This window comes from Oncorhynchus masou, chromosome 21 (genome assembly GCF_036934945.1).
Source record: "Oncorhynchus masou masou isolate Uvic2021 chromosome 21, UVic_Omas_1.1, whole genome shotgun sequence".
NCBI lineage: Eukaryota > Metazoa > Chordata > Actinopteri > Salmoniformes > Salmonidae > Oncorhynchus > Oncorhynchus masou.
This window is the reverse complement of record NC_088232.1, coordinates 1900001-1921711: the sequence shown is the minus strand read 5'-3', so window position 1 is coordinate 1921711 and position 21711 is coordinate 1900001. Positions and strand designations below refer to the sequence as shown.

The 21711-nt window shown below is 43.9% G+C and overlaps 1 protein-coding gene across 4 annotated transcripts in view; it reads left to right on the top strand.

Moving 5' to 3' along the window:
- The window catches only part of LOC135507579 (lipopolysaccharide-responsive and beige-like anchor protein), a 334560-nt gene that overhangs the window by 295504 nt on the left and 17345 nt on the right, over window positions 1-21711 (top strand). For all 4 annotated transcript variants that reach the window (XM_064927105.1, XM_064927106.1, XM_064927107.1 and 1 more), the window contains one exon: window positions 19241-19408. In XM_064927105.1, the coding sequence (XP_064783177.1) occupies window positions 19241-19408 (168 nt within the window). The remainder of the gene's footprint in view (window positions 1-19240; window positions 19409-21711) is intronic.

Sequence of the window (21711 nt, the reverse complement as noted above, 5' to 3'; positions counted from 1 at the left end):
GTAGGTGTAGGTATAGCCCCATTAGAGCCCTGTTTACTGTACTGACCCAGGTCCAGCCTTTATAGTAGGTGTAGGTATAGCCCCATTAGAGCCCTGTTTACTGTACTGACCCAGGTACAGCCTTTATAGTAGGTGTAGGTATAGCCGCATTAGAGCCCTGTTTACTGTACTGACCCAGGTACAGCCGTTATAGTAGGTGTAGGTATAGCCCCATTAGAGCCCTGTTTACTGTACTGACCCAGGTACAGCCTTTATATTAGGTGTAGGTATAGCCCCATTAGAGCCCTGTTTACTGTACTGACCCAGGTACAGCCTTTATAGTAGGTGTAGGTATAGCCCCATTAGAGCCCTGTTTACTGTACTGACCCAGGTACAGCCTTTATAGTAGGTGTAGGTATAGCCCCATTAGAGCCGTGTTTACTGTACTGACCCAGGTACAGCCTTTATAGTAGGTGTAGGTATAGCCCCATTAGAGCCCTGTTTACTGTACTGACCCAGGTACAGCCTTTATAGTAGGTGTAGGTATAGCCCCATTAGAGCCGTGTTTACTGTACTGACCCAGGTACAGCCTTTATAGTAGGTGTAGGTATAGCCCCATTAGAGCCGTGTTTACTGTACTGACCCAGGTACAGCCTTTATAGTAGGTGTAGGTATAGCCCCATTAGAGCCGTGTTTAATGTACTGACCCAGGTACAGCCTTTATAGTAGGTGTAGGTATAGCCCTGTTTACTGTACTGACCCAGGTACAGCCTTTATAGTAGGTGTAGGTATAGCCCTGTTTACTGTACTGACCCAGGTACAGCCTTTATAGTAGGTGAAGGTACAGCCCCATTAGAGCCCTGTTTACTGTACTGACCCAGGTACAGCCTTTATAGTAGGTGTAGGTATAGCCGCATTAGAGCCGTGTTTACTGTACTGACCCAGGTCCAGCCTTTATAGTAGGTGAAGGTATAGCCCCATTAGAGCCCTGTTTACTCTACTGACCCAGGTCCAGCCTTTATAGTAGGTGAAGGTATAGCCCCATTAGAGCCCTGTTTACTGTACTGACCCAGGTACAGCCTTTATAGTAGGTGTAGGTATAGCCGCATTAGAGCCCTGTTTACTGTACTGAACCAGGTACAGCCTTTATAGTAGGTGTAGGTATAGCCCCATTAGAGCCCTGTTTACTCTACTGACCCAGGTACAGCCTTTATAGTAGGTGTAGGTATAGCCCCATTAGAGCCCTGTTTACTGTACTGACCCAGGTCCAGCCTTTATAGTAGGTGAAGGTATAGCCCCATTAGAGCCCTGTTTACTGTACTGACCCAGGTACAGCCTTTATAGTAGGTGTAGGTATAGCCCCATTAGAGCCCTGTTTACTGTACTGACCCAGGTACAGCCTTTATAGTAGGTGTAGGTATAGCCCTGTTTACTGTACTGACCCAGGTCCAGCCTTTGTAGTAGGTGTAGGTATAGCCCCATTAGAGCCCTGTTTACTGTACTGACCCAGGTACAGCCTTTATAGTAGGTGTAGGTATAGCCGCATTAGAGCCGTGTTTACTGTACTGACCCAGGTACAGCCTTTATAGTAGGTGTAGGTATAGCCGCATTAGAGCCCTGTTTACTGTACTGACCCAGGTACAGCCTTTATAGTAGGTGTAGGTATAGCCCCATTAGAGCCGTGTTTACTGTACTGACCCAGGTACAGCCTTTATAGTAGGTGTAGGTATAGCCCCATTAGAGCCGTGTTTAATGTACTGACCCAGGTACAGCCTTTATAGTAGGTGTAGGTATAGCCCTGTTTACTGTACTGACCCAGGTACAGCCTTTATAGTAGGTGTAGGTATAGCCCTGTTTACTGTACTGACCCAGGTACAGCCTTTATAGTAGGTGAAGGTACAGCCCCATTAGAGCCCTGTTTACTGTACTGACCCAGGTACAGCCTTTATAGTAGGTGTAGGTATAGCCGCATTAGAGCCGTGTTTACTGTACTGACCCAGGTCCAGCATTTATAGTAGGTGAAGGTATAGCCCCATTAGAGCCCTGTTTACTCTACTGACCCAGGTACAGCCTTTAGAGTAGGTGTAGGTATAGCCGCATTAGAGCCCTGTTTACTGTACTGACCCAGGTACAGCCTTTATAGTAGGTGTAGGTATAGCCGCATTAGAGCCGTGTTTACTGTACTGACCCAGGTACAGCCTTTATAGTAGGTGTAGGTATAGCCGCATTAGAGCCCTGTTTACTGTACTGAACCAGGTACAGCCTTTATAGTAGGTGTAGGTATAGCCCCATTAGAGCCCTGTTTACTGTACTGACCCAGGTCCAGCCTTTATAGTAGGTGAAGGTATAGCCCCATTAGAGCCCTGTTTACTGTACTGACCCAGGTACAGCCTTTATAGTAGGTGTAGGTATAGCCCCATTAGAGCCCTGTTTACTGTACTGACCCAGGTACAGCCTTTATAGTAGGTGTAGGTATAGCCCTGTTTACTGTACTGACCCAGGTCCAGCCTTTATAGTAGGTGTAGGTATAGCCCCATTAGAGCCCTGTTTACTGTACTGACCCAGGTACAGCCTTTATAGTAGGTGTAGGTATAGCCGCATTAGAGCCGTGTTTACTGTACTGACCCAGGTACAGCCTTTATAGTAGGTGTAGGTATAGCCCCATTAGAGCCCTGTTTACTGTACTGACCCAGGTACAGCCTTTATAGTAGGTGTAGGTATAGCCCCATTAGAGCCCTGTTTACTGTACTGACCCAGGTCCAGCCTTTATAGTAGGTGAAGGTATAGCCCCATTAGAGCCCTGTTTACTCTACTGACCCAGGTACAGCCTTTATAGTAGGTGAAGGTATAGCCCCATTAGAGCCCTGTTTACTGTACTGACCCAGGTACAGCCTTTATAGTAGGTGTAGGTATAGCCCTGTTTACTGTACTGACCCAGGTCCAGCCTTTATAGTAGGTGTAGGTATAGCCCCATTAGAGCCCTGTTTACTGTACTGACCCAGGTACAGCCTTTATAGTAGGTGTAGGTATAGCCCTGTTTACTGTACTGACCCAGGTCCAGCCTTTATAGTAGGTGTAGGTATAGCCCCATTAGAGCCCTGTTTACTGTACTGACCCAGGTACAGCCTTTATAGTAGGTGTAGGTATAGCCGCATTAGAGCCGTGTTTACTGTACTGACCCAGGTACAGCCTTTATAGTAGGTGTAGGTATAGCCGCATTAGAGCCCTGTTTACTGTACTGACCCAGGTACAGCCTTTATAGTAGGTGTAGGTATAGCCCCATTAGAGCCGTGTTTACTGTACTGACCCAGGTACAGCCTTTATAGTAGGTGTAGGTATAGCCCCATTAGAGCCGTGTTTAATGTACTGACCCAGGTACAGCCTTTATAGTAGGTGTAGGTATAGCCCTGTTTACTGTACTGACCCAGGTACAGCCTTTATAGTAGGTGTAGGTATAGCCCTGTTTACTGTACTGACCCAGGTACAGCCTTTATAGTAGGTGAAGGTACAGCCCCATTAGAGCCCTGTTTACTGTACTGACCCAGGTACAGCCTTTATAGTAGGTGTAGGTATAGCCGCATTAGAGCCGTGTTTACTGTACTGACCCAGGTCCAGCATTTATAGTAGGTGAAGGTATAGCCCCATTAGAGCCCTGTTTACTCTACTGACCCAGGTACAGCCTTTAGAGTAGGTGTAGGTATAGCCGCATTAGAGCCCTGTTTACTGTACTGACCCAGGTACAGCCTTTATAGTAGGTGTAGGTATAGCCGCATTAGAGCCGTGTTTACTGTACTGACCCAGGTACAGCCTTTATAGTAGGTGTAGGTATAGCCGCATTAGAGCCCTGTTTACTGTACTGAACCAGGTACAGCCTTTATAGTAGGTGTAGGTATAGCCCCATTAGAGCCCTGTTTACTGTACTGACCCAGGTCCAGCCTTTATAGTAGGTGAAGGTATAGCCCCATTAGAGCCCTGTTTACTGTACTGACCCAGGTACAGCCTTTATAGTAGGTGTAGGTATAGCCCCATTAGAGCCCTGTTTACTGTACTGACCCAGGTACAGCCTTTATAGTAGGTGTAGGTATAGCCCTGTTTACTGTACTGACCCAGGTCCAGCCTTTATAGTAGGTGTAGGTATAGCCCCATTAGAGCCCTGTTTACTGTACTGACCCAGGTACAGCCTTTATAGTAGGTGTAGGTATAGCCCCATTAGAGCCCTGTTTACTGTACTGACCCAGGTCCAGCCTTTATAGTAGGTGTAGGTATAGCCGCATTAGAGCCCTGTTTACTGTACTGACCCAGGTACAGCCTTTATAGTAGGTGTAGGTATAGCCGCATTAGAGCCGTGTTTACTGTACTGACCCAGGTCCAGCATTTATAGTAGGTGTAGGTATAGCCCTGTTTACTGTACTGACCCAGGTACAGCCTTTATAGTAGGTGTAGGTATAGCCGCATTAGAGCCCTGTTTACTGTACTGACACAGGTACAGCCTTTATAGTAGGTGTAGGTATAGCCCTGTTTACTGTACTGACCCAGGTACAGCCTTTATAGTAGGTGTAGGTCTCTATATATCCCGGCTACGTCTCTCTATATCCCGGCTCTGTCTCTATATATCCCGGCTACGTCTCTCTATATCCCGGCTCTGTCTCTATATATCCCGGCTACGTCTCTATATATCCCGGCTCTGTCTCTATATATCCCGGCTACGTCTCTCTATATCCCGGCTCCGTCTCGATATATCTCGGCTCCTTCTCTCTATATCCCGGCTACGTCTCTATATATCCCGGCTCCGTCTCTATATATCTCGGCTCCGTCTCTCTATATCCCGGCTCCGTCTCTATATATCCTGGCTACGTCTCTCTATATCCCGGCTCCGTCTCTATATATCCCGGCTCCGTCTCTCTATATCCCGGCTCCGTCTCTCTATATCCCGGCTCCGTCTCTATATTTCTCGGCTCCGTCTCTATATATCCCGGCTCCGTCTCTATATATCCCGGCTCCGTCTCTATATATCCCGGCTCCGTCTCTATATTTCTCGGCTCCTTCTCTCTATATCCCGGCTCCTTCTCTCTATATCCCGGCTCCTTCTCTCTATATCCCGGCTCCGTCTCTCTATATCCCGGCTCCTTCTCTCTATATCCCGGCTCTGTCTCTATATATCCCGGCTACGTCTCTCTATATCCCGGCTCCGTCTCTATATTTCTCGGCTCCTTCTCTCTATATCCCGGCTCTGTCTCTCTATATCCCGGCTCTGTCTCTCTATATCCCGGCTCCGTCTCTATATATCCCGGCTCCGTCTCTCTATATCCCGGCTCCGTCTCTATATATCCCGGCTCCGTCTCTCTATATCCCGGCTACGTCTCTATATATCCCGGCTCCGTCTCTATATATCCCGGCTACGTCTCTCTATATCCCGGCTCCGTCTCTATATATCCCGGCTACGTCTCTCTATATCCCGGCTCCGTCTCTATATATCCCGGCTACGTCTCTCTATATCCCGGCTCCGTCTCTATATATCCCGGCTCCGTCTCTATATATCCCGGCTCCGTCTCTCTATATCCCGGCTACGTCTCTCTATATCCCGGCTACGTCTCTCTATATCCCGGCTCCGTCTCTATATATCCCGGCTCCGTCTCTATATTTCTCGGCTCCTTCTCTCTATATCCCGGCTCCGTCTCTCTATATCCCGGCTCCGTCTCTATATATCCCGGCTCCGTCTCTATATATCCCGGCTCCGTCTCTATATTTCTCGGCTCCTTCTCTCTATATCCCGGCTCCTTCTCTCTATATCCCGGCTACGTCTCTCTATATCCCGGCTCCGTCTCTATATATCCCGGCTACGTCTCTCTATATCCCGGCTCCGTCTCTATATATCCCGGCTACGTCTCTCTATATCCCGGCTCCGTCTCTATATATCCCGGCTACGTCTCTCTATATCCCGGCTCCGTCTCTATATTTCTCGGCTCCTTCTCTCTATATCCCGGCTCCGTCTCTCTATATCCCGGCTCCGTCTCTATATATCCCGGCTCCGTCTCTATATATCCCGGCTCCGTCTCTATATTTCTCGGCTCCTTCTCTCTATATCCCGGCTCCGTCTCTCTATATCCCGGCTCCTTCTCTCTATATCCCGGCTCCGTCTCTCTATATCCCGGCTCCTTCTCTATATTTCTCGGCTCCTTCTCTCTATATCCCGGCTCTGTCTCTATATATCCCGGCTACGTCTCTCTATATCCCGGCTCCGTCTCTATATTTCTCGGCTCCTTCTCTCTATATCCCGGCTCTGTCTCTCTATATCCCGGCTCTGTCTCTCTATATCCCGGCTCCGTCTCTATATATCCCGGCTCCGTCTCTCTATATCCCGGCTCCGTCTCTATATATCCCGGCTCCGTCTCTCTATATCCCGGCTACGTCTCTATATATCCCGGCTACGTCTCTATATATCCCGGCTACGTCTCTATATATCCCGGCTCCGTCTCTATATATCCCGGCTACGTCTCTCTATATCCCGGCTCCGTCTCTATATATCCCGGCTACGTCTCTCTATATCCCGGCTCCGTCTCTCTATATCCCGGCTCCGTCTCTATATATCCCGGCTCCGTCTCTCTATATCCCGGCTACGTCTCTCTATATCCCGGCTACGTCTCTCTATATCCCGGCTCCGTCTCTATATATCCCGGCTCCGTCTCTATATTTCTCGGCTCCTTCTCTCTATATCCCGGCTCCGTCTCTCTATATCCCGGCTCCGTCTCTATATATCCCGGCTCCGTCTCTATATATCCCGGCTCCGTCTCTATATTTCTCGGCTCCTTCTCTCTATATCCCGGCTCCTTCTCTCTATATCCCGGCTACGTCTCTCTATATCCCGGCTCCGTCTCTATATATCCCGGCTACGTCTCTCTATATCCCGGCTCCGTCTCTATATATCCCGGCTACGTCTCTCTATATCCCGGCTCCGTCTCTATATATCCCGGCTACGTCTCTCTATATCCCGGCTCCGTCTCTATATTTCTCGGCTCCTTCTCTCTATATCCCGGCTCCGTCTCTCTATATCCCGGCTCCGTCTCTATATATCCCGGCTCCGTCTCTATATATCCCGGCTCCGTCTCTATATTTCTCGGCTCCTTCTCTCTATATCCCGGCTCCGTCTCTCTATATCCCGGCTCCTTCTCTCTATATCCCGGCTCCGTCTCTCTATATCCCGGCTCCTTCTCTATATTTCTCGGCTCCTTCTCTCTATATCCCGGCTCCGTCTCTCTATATCCCGGCTCCGTCTCTATATTTCTCGGCTCCTTCTCTCTATATCCCGGCTCCGTCTCTCTATATCCCGGCTCCTTCTCTATATTTCTCGGCTCCTTCTCTCTATATCCCGGCTCCTTCTCTCTATATCCCGGCTCCTTCTCTCTATATCCCGGCTCCGTCTCTCTATATCCCGGCTCCGTCTCTATATATCCCGGCTCCGTCTCTATATATCCCGGCTCCGTCTCTATATTTCTCGGCTCCTTCTCTCTATATCCCGGCTCCGTCTCTCTATATCCCGGCTCCTTCTCTCTATATCCCGGCTCCGTCTCTCTATATCCCGGCTCCTTCTCTATATTTCTCGGCTCCTTCTCTCTATATCCCGGCTCCGTCTCTCTATATCCCGGCTCCTTCTCTATATTTCTCGGCTCCTTCTCTCTATATCCCGGCTCCTTCTCTATATTTCTCGGCTCCTTCTCTCTATATCCCGGCTCCGTCTCTCTATATCCCGGCTCCTTCTCTATATTTCTCGGCTCCTTCTCTCTATATCCCGGCTCCGTCTCTCTATATCCCGGCTCCGTCTCTATATTTCTCGGCTCCTTCTCTCTATATCCCGGCTCCTTCTCTCTATATCCCGGCTCCGTCTCTATATATCCCGGCTACGTCTCTATATATCCCGGCTACGTCTCTCTATATCCCGGCTACGTCTCTATATATCCCGGCTCCGTCTCTCTATATCCCGGCTCCGTCTCTCTATATCCCGGCTCCGTCTCTCTATATCCCGGCTCCGTCTCTCTATATCCCGGCTACGTCTCTATATATCCCGGCTCCGTCTCTATATATCCCGGCTCCGTCTCTATATATCCCGGCTCCGTCTCTATATATCCCGGCTCCGTCTCTATATATCCCGGCTACGTCTCTCTATATCCCGGCTCCGTCTCTCTATATCCCGGCTACGTCTCTATATATCCCGGCTCCGTCTCTCTATATCCCGGCTACGTCTCTCTATATCCCGGCTCCGTCTCTCTATATCCTGGCTACGTCTCTCTATATCCCGGCTACGTCTCTCTATATCCCGGCTACGTCTCTCTATATCCCGGCTCCGTCTCTCTATATCCCGGCTCCGTCTCTCTATATCCCGGCTACGTCTCTATATATCCCGGCTCCGTCTCTATATATCCCGGCTCCGTCTCTATATATCCCGGCTCCGTCTCTATATATCCCGGCTACGTCTCTATATATCCCGGCTCCGTCTCTCTATATCCCGGCTACGTCTCTCTATATCCCGGCTCCGTCTCTCTATATCCTGGCTACGTCTCTCTATATCCCGGCTACGTCTCTATATATCCCGGCTCCGTCTCTCTATATCCCGGCTACGTCTCTCTATATCCCGGCTCCGTCTCTCTATATCCTGGCTACGTCTCTCTATATCCCGGCTCCGTCTCTCTATATCCCGGCTCCTTCTCTCTATATCCCGGCTCCGTCTCTATATATCCCGGCTCCGTCTCTCTATATCCCGGCTCCGTCTCTATATATCCCGGCTCCGTCTCCCTATATCCCGGCTACGTCTCTCTATATCCCGGCTCCGTCTCTCTATATCCCGGCTCCGTCTCTCTATATCCCGGCTACGTCTCTCTATATCCCGGCTACGTCTCTCTATATCCCGGCTACGTCTCTCTATATCCCGGCTCCGTCTCTCTATATCCCGGCTACGTCTCTCTATATCCCGGCTACGTCTCTCTATATCCCGGCTCCGTCTCTCTATATCCCGGCTACGTCTCTCTATATCCCGGCTCCGTCTCTCTATATCCCGGCTCCGTCTCTCTATATTTCTCGGCTCCTTCTCTCTATATCCCGGCTCCGTCTCTATATATCCCGGCTCCGTCTCTCTATATCCCGGCTACGTCTCTCTATATCCCGGCTCCGTCTCTATATATCCCGGCTACGTCTCTCTATATCCCGGCTCCGTCTCTATATATCCCGGCTACGTCTCTCTATATCCCGGCTCCGTCTCTATATATCCCGGCTACGTCTCTCTATATCCCGGCTCCGTCTCTATATATCCCGGCTACGTCTCTCTATATCCCGGCTCCGTCTCTATATATCCCGGCTACGTCTCTCTATATCCCGGCTCCGTCTCTATATATCCCGGCTACGTCTCTCTATATCCCGGCTCCGTCTCTATATATCCCGGCTACGTCTCTCTATATCCCGGCTCCGTCTCTATATATCCGGCTACGTCTCTCTATATCCCGGCTACGTCTCTATATATCCCGGCTACGTCTCTCTATATCCCGGCTCCGTCTCTATATATCCCGGCTACGTCTCTCTATATCCCGGCTCCGTCTCTATATATCCCGGCTACGTCTCTCTATATCCCGGCTCCGTCTCTATATATCCCGGCTACGTCTCTCTATATCCCGGCTCCGTCTCTATATATCCCGGCTACGTCTCTCTATATCCCGGCTACGTCTCTATATATCCCGGCTACGTCTCTCTATATCCCGGCTCCGTCTCTATATATCCCGGCTACGTCTCTCTATATCCCGGCTCCGTCTCTATATATCCCGGCTACGTCTCTCTATATCCCGGCTCCGTCTCTATATATCCCGGCTCCGTCTCTCTATATCCCGGCTCCGTCTCTATATATCCCGGCTACGTCTCTCTATATCCCGGCTCCGTCTCTATATATCCCGGCTACGTCTCTCTATATCCCGGCTCCGTCTCTATATATCCCGGCTACGTCTCTCTATATCCCGGCTCCGTCTCTATATATCCCGGCTACGTCTCTCTATATCCCGGCTACGTCTCTATATATCCCGGCTACGTCTCTCTATATCCCGGCTCCGTCTCTATATATCCCGGCTACGTCTCTCTATATCCCGGCTCCGTCTCTATATATCCCGGCTACGTCTCTCTATATCCCGGCTCCGTCTCTATATATCCCGGCTACGTCTCTCTATATCCCGGCTCCGTCTCTATATATCCCGGCTACGTCTCTATCCCCCAGCTCTCATCTACAACCCCATTCAGAACCACTCTGGAGATCTACAAAAGGCCTCTGATTCAATTTTGAAAGGCAGAGGCTCTCCATCTCTCCATCTCCTGTAAAGGGGGAAGAGAGGGAGGGGAAGAGGGTCGGGGAAGAGAGAGACCATTGTGTGTCTGTCTCAGGGGTGTGCGACCGGAACACAAACACGGTTTTAATCTTACACGCGTTCAACAGCTGCTGTCCCGCTCCCCGTCGCCCCCCCAGGTTAAAGAATAGGACTGGTTTGATCAATTTACTACACTTGATTTGGAAACAGCGACACTCTCCTCTCTCCCCACCTTGCTCATAGTGCCCTGTTGATTGAATGTAATCTGAAATTGAAGTGGGTGGGTGTGTATTTAAAGGGATAGGTCGCCCAAATTACATATTGGTTTCCTTACCCTGAAAGCGGTCTATGAACAAGGTATAACACCAATCCATACTTCTGTTTTAGCATTTGTGGCACAAATACCATTCATCCATGGGACTGATATTAGCATTGTTTCGCCTCAAATCATCTACAAGTGACTTTGTTGAGCTCCACAATCAATTTGAGAATTTTTTTAGATACTTAACCTGTAACGCCCACGTCAAGTTACCCACATACCCACTTTGAATGAAGTCTTAGATTTGGCATAGTTCCTGTGAAGAAATGAATCCATAATTAGGAATCTATAGTTATTTTCTAGTGTATATATGAACTGTCAGACATTTTTAATATTACATAGCTATGATGTCTTGGTTAACTGTGTCTGTAAGAAGCTGAGCCAGACTGCGCACGTGGACACACACACAATTATCCCTCTCTTTATCCAGATAAAAGGTCATTATGAAACAGACAGTGAAGCTGACACCCAGACAGAAATGCACCCTGGGTTACAGAACAGTGAAGTGTTTCTGCAATACTAGATAAATATTCACTGACTGACTGTAGAGGTCACAGTATGACGAGGGTAAGGCCGGTTAGACAGTCGTGGTGCTGTTACTATGGGCCTGCAATCTGACAGCAATTACACACGTGCACACAGAAACACCAAGAGGAAATAATTACACTCCTTTGAACATCAGTGTGAGGCTGTAAGCTCATCTGGAAGGTGTACAGTAGTTAAGACAGCAGGCCAATGCAAGTATATTAATGTTTCAGAGAGTGTGTTTTTACTCCAGCAGACACATGCAGGTATATTAATGTTTCAGAGAGTGTGTTTTTACTCCAGCAGACACATGCAGGTATATTAATGTTTCAGAGAGTGTGTTTTTACTCCAGCAGACACATGCAGGTATATTAATGTTTCAGAGAGTGTGTTTTTACTCCAGCAGACACATGCAGGTATATTAATGGTTCAGAGAGTGTGTTTTTACTCCAGCAGACACATGCAGGTATATTAATGGTTCAGAGAGTGTGTTTTTACTCCAGCAGACACATGCAGGTATATTAATGTTTCAGAGAGTGTGTTTTTACTCCAGCAGACACATGCAACAACTAGGTATATTAATGTTTCAGAGAGTGTGTTTTTACTCCAGCAGACACATGCAGGTATATTAATGTTTCAGAGAGTGTGTTTTTACTCCAGCAGACACATGCAACAACTAGGTATATTAATGTTTCAGAGAGTGTGTTTTTACTCCAGCAGACACATGCAACAACTAGGTATATTAATGTTTCAGAGAGTGTGTTTTTACTTCAGCAGACACATGCAACAACTAGGTATATTAATGTTTCAGAGAGTGTGTTTTTACTCCAGCAGACAAATGCAGGTATATTAATGTTTCAGAGAGTGTGTTTTTACTCCAGCAGACACATGCAACAACTAGGTATATTCATGTTTCAGAGAGTGTGTTTTTACTCCAGCAGACACATGCAGGTATATTAATGGTTCAGAGAGTGTGTTTTTACTCCAGCAGACACATGCAGGTATATTAATGTTTCAGAGAGTGTGTTTTTACTCCAGCAGACACATGCAACAACTAGGTATATTAATGTTTCAGAGAGTGTGTTTTTACTCCAGCAGACACATGCAACAACTAGGTATATTAATGTTTCAGAGAGTGTGTTTTTACTCCAGCAGACAAATGCAGGTATATTAATGTTTCAGAGAGTGTGTTTTTACTCCAGCAGACACATGCAACAACTAGGTATATTAATGTTTCAGATAGTGTGTTTTTACTCCAGCAGACACATGCAACAACTAGGTATATTAATGTTTCAGAGAGTGTGTTTTTACTCCAGCAGACACATGCAACAACTAGGTATATTAATGTTTCAGAGAGTGTGTTTTTACTCCAGCAGACACATGCAACAACTAGGTATATTCATGTTTCAGAGTGTGTTTTTACTCCAGCAGACACATGCAACAACTAGGTATATTAATGTTTCAGAGAGTGTGTTTTTACTCCAGCAGACACATGCAACAACTAGGTATATTAATGTTTCAGAGAGTGTGTTTTTACTCCAGCAGACACATGCAACAACTAGGTATATTCATGTTTCAGAGAGTGTGTTTTTACTCCAGCAGACACATGCAACAACTAGGTATATTCATGTTTCAGAGAGTGTGTTTTTACTCCAGCAGACACATGCAACAACTATGTATATTAATGTTTCAGAGAGTGTGTTTTTACTTCAGCAGACACATGCAACAACTAGGTATATTAATGTTTCAGAGAGTGTGTTTTTACTCCAGCAGACACATGCAGGTATATTAATGTTTCAGAGAGTGTGTTTTTACTCCAGCAGACACATGCAACAACTAGGTATATTAATGTTTCAGAGAGTGTGTTTTTACTTCAGCAGACACATGCAACAACTAGGTATATTAATGTTTCAGAGAGTGTGTTTATACTCCAGTAGACACATGCAACAACTAGGTATATTAATGTTTCAGAGAGTGTGTTTTTACTCCAGCAGACACATGCAGGTATATTAATGTTTCAGAGAGTGTGTTTTTACTCCAGCAGACACATGCAGGTATATTAATGTTTCAGAGAGTGTGTTTTTACTCCAGCAGACACATGCAACAACTAGGTATATTAATGTTTCAGAGAGTGTGTTTTTACTTCAGCAGACACATGCAACAACTAGGTATATTAATGTTTCAGAGAGTGTGTTTTTACTCCAGCAGACACATGCAGGTATATTAATGTTTCAGAGAGTGTGTTTTTACTCCAGCAGACACATGCAACAACTAGGTATATTAATGTTTCAGAGAGTGTGTTTTTACTTCAGCAGACACATGCAACAACTAGGTATATTAATGTTTCAGAGAGTGTGTTTTTACTTCAGCAGACACATGCAACAACTAGGTATATTAATGTTTCAGAGAGTGTGTTTTTACTCCAGCAGACACATGCAGGTATATTAATGTTTCAGAGAGTGTGTTTTTACTCCAGCAGACACATGCAACAACTAGGTATATTCATGTTTCAGAGAGTGTGTTTTTACTCCAGCAGACACATGCAACAACTAGGTATATTAATGTTTCAGAGAGTGTGTTTTTACTCCAGCAGACACATGCAACAACTAGGTATATTAATGTTTCAGAGAGTGTGTTTTTACTCCAGCAGACACATGCAACAACTAGGTATATTAATGTTTCAGAGAGTGTGTTTTTACTCCAGCAGACACATGCAACAACTAGGTATATTCATGTTTCAGAGAGTGTGTTTTTACTCCAGCAGACACATGCAACAACTAGGTATATTAATGTTTCAGAGAGTGTGTTTTTACTTCAGCAGACACATGCAACAACTAGGTATATTAATGTTTCAGAGAGTGTGTTTTTACTTCAGCAGACACATGCAACAACTAGGTATATTAATGTTTCAGAGAGTGTGTTTTTACTTCAGCAGACACATGCAACAACTAGGTATATTAATGTTTCAGAGAGTGTGTTTTTACACCAGCAGACACATGCAGGTATATTAATGGTTCAGAGAGTGTGTTTTTACTCCAGCAGACACATGCAGGTATATTAATGGTTCAGAGAGTGTGTTTTTGCTCCAGCAGACACATGCAACAACTAGGTATATTAATGGTTCAGAGAGTGTGTTTTTGCTCCAGCAGACACATGCAACAACTAGGTATATTAATGGTTCAGAGAGTGTGTTTTTGCTCCAGCAGACACATGCAACAACTAGGTATATTAATGTTTCAGAGAGTGTGTTTTTACTTCAGCAGACACATGCAACAACTAGGTATATTAATGTTTCAGAGAGTGTGTTTATACTCCAGCAGACACATGCAACAACTAGGTATATTAATGTTTCAGAGAGTGTGTTTTTACTCCAGCAGACACATGCAGGTATATTAATGTTTCAGAGAGTGTGTTTTTACTCCAGCAGACACATGCAGGTATATTAATGTTTCAGAGAGTGTGTTTTTACTCCAGCAGACACATGCAACAACTAGGTATATTAATGTTTCAGAGAGTGTGTTTTTACTTCAGCAGACACATGCAACAACTAGGTATATTAATGTTTCAGAGAGTGTGTTTTTACTCCAGCAGACACATGCAGGTATATTAATGTTTCAGAGAGTGTGTTTTTACTCCAGCAGACACATGCAACAACTAGGTATATTAATGTTTCAGAGAGTGTGTTTTTACTTCAGCAGACACATGCAACAACTAGGTATATTAATGTTTCAGAGAGTGTGTTTTTACTTCAGCAGACACATGCAACAACTAGGTATATTAATGTTTCAGAGAGTGTGTTTTTACTCCAGCAGACACATGCAGGTATATTAATGTTTCAGAGAGTGTGTTTTTACTCCAGCAGACACATGCAACAACTAGGTATATTCATGTTTCAGAGAGTGTGTTTTTACTCCAGCAGACACATGCAACAACTAGGTATATTAATGTTTCAGAGAGTGTGTTTTTACTCCAGCAGACACATGCAACAACTAGGTATATTAATGTTTCAGAGAGTGTGTTTTTACTCCAGCAGACACATGCAACAACTAGGTATATTAATGTTTCAGAGAGTGTGTTTTTACTCCAGCAGACACATGCAACAACTAGGTATATTCATGTTTCAGAGAGTGTGTTTTTACTCCAGCAGACACATGCAACAACTAGGTATATTAATGTTTCAGAGAGTGTGTTTTTACTTCAGCAGACACATGCAACAACTAGGTATATTAATGTTTCAGAGAGTGTGTTTTTACTCCAGCAGACACATGCAGGTATATTAATGTTTCAGAGAGTGTGTTTTTACTCCAGCAGACACATGCAACAACTAGGTATATTCATGTTTCAGAGAGTGTGTTTTTACTCCAGCAGACACATGCAACAACTAGGTATATTAATGTTTCAGAGAGTGTGTTTTTACTCCAGCAGACACATGCAACAACTAGGTATATTAATGTTTCAGAGAGTGTGTTTTTACTCCAGCAGACACATGCAACAACTAGGTATATTAATGTTTCAGAGAGTGTGTTTTTACTCCAGCAGACACATGCAACAACTAGGTATATTCATGTTTCAGAGAGTGTGTTTTTACTCCAGCAGACACATGCAACAACTAGGTATATTAATGTTTCAGAGAGTGTGTTTTTACTTCAGCAGACACATGCAACAACTAGGTATATTAATGTTTCAGAGAGTGTGTTTTTACTTCAGCAGACACATGCAACAACTAGGTATATTAATGTTTCAGAGAGTGTGTTTTTACTTCAGCAGACACATGCAACAACTAGGTATATTAATGTTTCAGAGAGTGTGTTTTTACACCAGCAGACACATGCAGGTATATTAATGGTTCAGAGAGTGTGTTTTTACTCCAGCAGACACATGCAGGTATATTAATGGTTCAGAGAGTGTGTTTTTGCTCCAGCAGACACATGCAACAACTAGGTATATTAATGGTTCAGAGAGTGTGTTTTTGCTCCAGCAGACACATGCAACAACTAGGTATATTAATGGTTCAGAGAGTGTGTTTTTGCTCCAGCAGACACATGCAACAACTAGGTATATTAATGTTTCAGAGAGTGTGTTTTACCTTCAGCAGACACATGCAACAACTAGGTATATTAATGTTTCAGAGAGTGTGTTTATACTCCAGCAGACACATGCAACAACTAGGTATATTAATGTTTCAGAGAGTGTGTTTTTACTCCAGCAGACACATGCAGGTATATTAATGTTTCAGAGAGTGTGTTTTTACTCCAGCAGACACATGCAGGTATATTAATGTTTCAGAGAGTGTGTTTTTACTCCAGCAGACACATGCAACAACTAGGTATATTAATGTTTCAGAGAGTGTGTTTTTACTTCAGCAGACACATGCAACAACTAGGTATATTAATGTTTCAGAGAGTGTGTTTTTACTCCAGCAGACACATGCAGGTATATTAATGTTTCAGAGAGTGTGTTTTTACTCCAGCAGACACATGCAACAACTAGGTATATTAATGTTTCAGAGAGTGTGTTTTTACTTCAGCAGACACATGCAACAACTAGGTATATTAATGTTTCAGAGAGTGTGTTTTTACTTCAGCAGACACATGCAACAACTAGGTATATTAATGTTTCAGAGAGTGTGTTTTTACTCCAGCAGACACATGCAGGTATATTAATGTTTCAGAGAGTGTGTTTTTACTCCAGCAGACACATGCAACAACTAGGTATATTCATGTTTCAGAGAGTGTGTTTTTACTCCAGCAGACACATGCAACAACTAGGTATATTAATGTTTCAGAGAGTGTGTTTTTACTCCAGCAGACACATGCAACAACTAGGTATATTAATGTTTCAGAGAGTGTGTTTTTACTCCAGCAGACACATGCAACAACTAGGTATATTAATGTTTCAGAGAGTGTGTTTTTACTCCAGCAGACACATGCAACAACTAGGTATATTCATGTTTCAGAGAGTGTGTTTTTACTCCAGCAGACACATGCAACAACTAGGTATATTAATGTTTCAGAGAGTGTGTTTTTACTTCAGCAGACACATGCAACAACTAGGTATATTAATGTTTCAGAGTGTGTTTTTACTTCAGCAGACACATGCAACAACTAGGTATATTAATGTTTCAGAGAGTGTGTTTTTACTTCAGCAGACACATGCAACAACTAGGTATATTAATGTTTCAGAGAGTGTGTTTTTACACCAGCAGACACATGCAGGTATATTAATGGTTCAGAGAGTGTGTTTTTACTCCAGCAGACACATGCAGGTATATTAATGGTTCAGAGAGTGTGTTTTTGCTCCAGCAGACACATGCAACAACTAGGTATATTAATGGTTCAGAGAGTGTGTTTTTGCTCCAGCAGACACATGCAACAACTAGGTATATTAATGGTTCAGAGAGTGTGTTTTTGCTCCAGCAGACACATGCAACAACTAGGTATATTAATGTTTCAGAGAGTGTGTTTTTGCTCCAGCAGACACATGCAGGTATATTAATGTTTCAGAGAGTGTGTTTTTGCTCCAGCAGACACATGCAACAACTAGGTATATTAATGGTTCAGAGAGTGTGTTTTTGCTCCAGCAGACACATGCAACAACTAGGTATATTAATGGTTCAGAGAGTGTGTTTTTGCTCCAGCAGACACATGCAGGTATATTAATGGTTCAGAGAGTGTGTTTTTGCTCCAGCAGACACATGCAACAACTAGGTATATTAATGTTTCAGAGAGTGTGTTTTTACTCCAGCAGACACATGCAACAACTAGGTATATTAATGGTTCAGAGAGTGTGTTTTTACTCCAGCAGACACATGCAACAACTAGGTATATTAATGGTTCAGAGAGTGTGTTTTTGCTCCAGCAGACACATGCAGGTATATTAATGGTTCAGAGAGTGTGTTTTTGCTCCAGCAGACACATGCAACAACTAGGTATATTAATGTTTCAGAGAGTGTGTTTTTACTCCAGCAGACACATGCAGGTATATTAATGTTTCAGAGAGTGTTTTTGCTCCAGCAGACACATGCAACAACTAGGTATATTAATGTTTCAGAGAGTGTGTTTTTACTCCAGCAGACACATGCAGGTATATTAATGTTTCAGAGAGTGTGTTTTTACTCCAGCAAACACATGCAACAACTAGGTATATTAATGGTTCAGAGAGTGTGTTTTTACTCCAGCAGACACATGCAGGTATATTAATGTTTCAGAGAGTGTGTTTTTACTCCAGCAGACACATGCAACAACTAGGTATATTAATGTTTCAGAGAGTGTGTTTTTACTCCAGCAGACACATGCAACAACTAGGTATATTAATGTTTCAGAGAGTGTGTTTATACTCCAGCAGACACATGCAACAACTAGGTATATTAATGGTTCAGAGAGTGTGTTTTTACTCCAGCAGACACATGCAACAACTAGGTATATTAATGGTTCAGAGAGTGTGTTTTTACTCCAGCAGACACATGCAGGTATATTAATGTTTCAGAGAGTGTGTTTTTACTCCAGCAGACACATGCAACAACTAGGTATATTAGTGGTTCAGAGAGTGTGTTTTTACTCCAGCAGACACATGCAACAACTAGGTATATTAATGTTTCAGAGAGTGTGTTTTTACTCCAGCAGACACATGCAGGTATATTAATGGTTCAGAGAGTGTGTTTTTGCTCCAGCAGACACATGCAACAACTAGGTATATTAATGTTTCAGAGAGTGTGTTTTTACTCCAGCAGACACATGCAGGTATATTAATGGTTCAGAGAGTGTGTTTTTACTCCAGCAGACACATGCAGGTATATTAATGGTTCAGAGAGTGTGTTTTTTTGCTCAGCACATTTGTTTGCAAGTAGATGGTTTCTATGATGGAATATTGAGACATTTTATGTTAATGACAGTTTTATACATGTTATTGTACAACGCTTGCCATTAGTGTTGTTGCTGTAATACTACTGTAAATGGTGTAGCTTGCATGTCAAGTGACAAATACAGTACATCAAGTACAGTAAAATAAATTGCTACTGTATTTTAATATTTCATAACTTGAATAAAAATCAGGGCTGTGGCTCATATGTTGTGTGTGTTTCCAGGGAAGCTGACCCAGATAGTGTTTGGTCACCGTGACGTGGTGACGTGTCTGGCCAGGTCTGAGTCGTACATCGGAGGGGACTGCTACATCCTATCAGGCTCCAGAGACGCCACGTTACTGCTCTGGTACTGGAACGGAAAACACAGCAGCATCGGAGAGAACCCCGGAAGTGAGTACACTCCTTATGCTGGGGGGGAATCCTACAGTAACATGAAGAGTGAGTCTGTGGCAGCCCAATTCAGATTTTTTTTTTCTCTTTTGCCAATAATTGGGAAAACAGTCAGAATAGGGCTGCCTGTGTAAAGTACCACACTGTAGCCCAGAACCCTCTCTCAGAGACAGGTCTGACTGTATCTACGGCCCCAGACTGTAAAGTAACAACTAGTTTCAGCTGACCACACGACGTCTCCTATACACAGATAGGATTTTAGGGAACTGACTGTGGTCAAGAAATGGGCTCTCTCTATTGTGTGTGTGTGTGTGTGTGTGTGTGTGTGTGTGTGTGAGAGAGAGTCCGAGGACCACTTAGAGACGTTAAATGTGACGTGGGGGTCGCTGGTCACATGAAAGCCCACCACCTTCCATCTGATGCGGGGTTCGAACAGTCATGAGAAGTGCAAAACGTTACCGTTGGGGGCCGCCCCTTACAGCCCTTACTCTTACCATGACATATGTCACGGACCGTGATGATCAAAGGACCTAACACAGCACAGAGCAGTGAGAGTCACTGCCTCCATGGTACTAATTTGGCTGGCTTAGAGACCCTTACATCCCGTTAAGTGCTCTGCTACAAATGGACTGCAATTTATGACAAATTGTGATTTGGTTAATAAGACGCATCGGTTGTTGATCTGGAACACGGAACGTTAGATGACAGCGTGTCACTGACCTCATCTGGTGTTGTGGAGGTGGACGTGGCGGTCTTTCCCAGCACCAGTGGAATTTACCAAGAACTGTTTCTAAAACTAAAATGATCCAGAAGTGTGGTACATGGCTACGGGAAGGTGGGCATGTTGCTTAAGTTACAAAATACAGACTTTTGATTTTGGCTGCTATTTTACAGATTTGGCTGCTATTTTATAGATTTTAGCTGCTATATTACAGATTTGGCTGATATTTTACAGATTTGGCTGCTATTTACAGATTTTGACTGCTATTTTACAGATTTGGCTGATATTTTACAGATTTGGCTGATATTTTACAGATTTGGCTGCTATTTTACAGATTTTGGCTATTTTACAGATTTGGCTGCTATTTTACAGATTTGGCTGCTATTTTACAGATTTGGCTGCTATTTTACAGATTTGGCTGCTATTTTACAGATTTGGCTGCTATTTTACAGATTTGGCTGATATTTTACAGATTTGGCTGATATTTTACAGATTTGGCTGCTATTTACAGATTTTGACTGCTATTTTACAGATTTGGCTGATATTTTACAGATTTGGCTGATATTTTACAGATTTGGCTGCTATTTTACAGATTTGGCTGCTATTTACAGATTTTGGCTGCTATTTTACAGATTTGGCTGATATTTTACAGATTTGGCTGATATTTTACAGATTTGGCTGCTATTTACAGATTTTGACTGCTATTTTACAGATTTGGCTGATATTTTACAGATTTGGCTGATATTTTACAGATTTGGCTGCTATTTTACAGATTTTGGCTCCTATTTTACAGATTTTGGTCATTTAGCAGTTGAGGTATTCCGTGTTTCTGAGGTGTAAATTACCATTGGGCCGCATATTCGGTTAATTCTAAATGATATAAATAATTAGATGTATAATATATTACCATATGAGGTTATTACTTCACACATGGATGATTGCATCACTCTGAGGACAATCAGTAGAAATGTACATTTCATTAATAAAACATGCATACTGTGGGCTGTGTTAATTTATACCAAATAGATCAAACAAGAAAAGATGATTACATTCTACATACATTAAATGATGTGTGTTCCTTATGAATCCCCAATTCCACATGGGCTACGCATGACTTTAAGGTTGGCAGATTTGATTGAATGGGGCAGTTGGTATAGGTCTAGGGTATCTGTGTCGATATCTGGTTGTTCTCCCCCTGCCTCAGGCAGTGCCAGTTTGCATGGTGTACAGTCTAGTAGTGAATCTAGCGTGTGTGTTTGTATAAAGTGTGTGTACGGTGCCTTCAGAAAGTATTCATACCCATTGACTTATTCCACCTTTTGTTGTGTTACATCCTGAATTCAAAATGGTTTAAATATATCTATTTTTCTCTTGCCCATCTACACTCAATACCCCATAATGACAAATAGAAAACACGATTTTAGAAATGTTACCAAAGTTATTGAAAATGAAATGCAGAAATATCTCATTTACATAAGTATTCACACCCCTGAGTCAATACTTTGTAGAAGCTGTCTTTCTGGGTACGTCTCTAAGAGCTTTCCACACCTGGATTGTACAACACTTGCCCATTATTATTTTC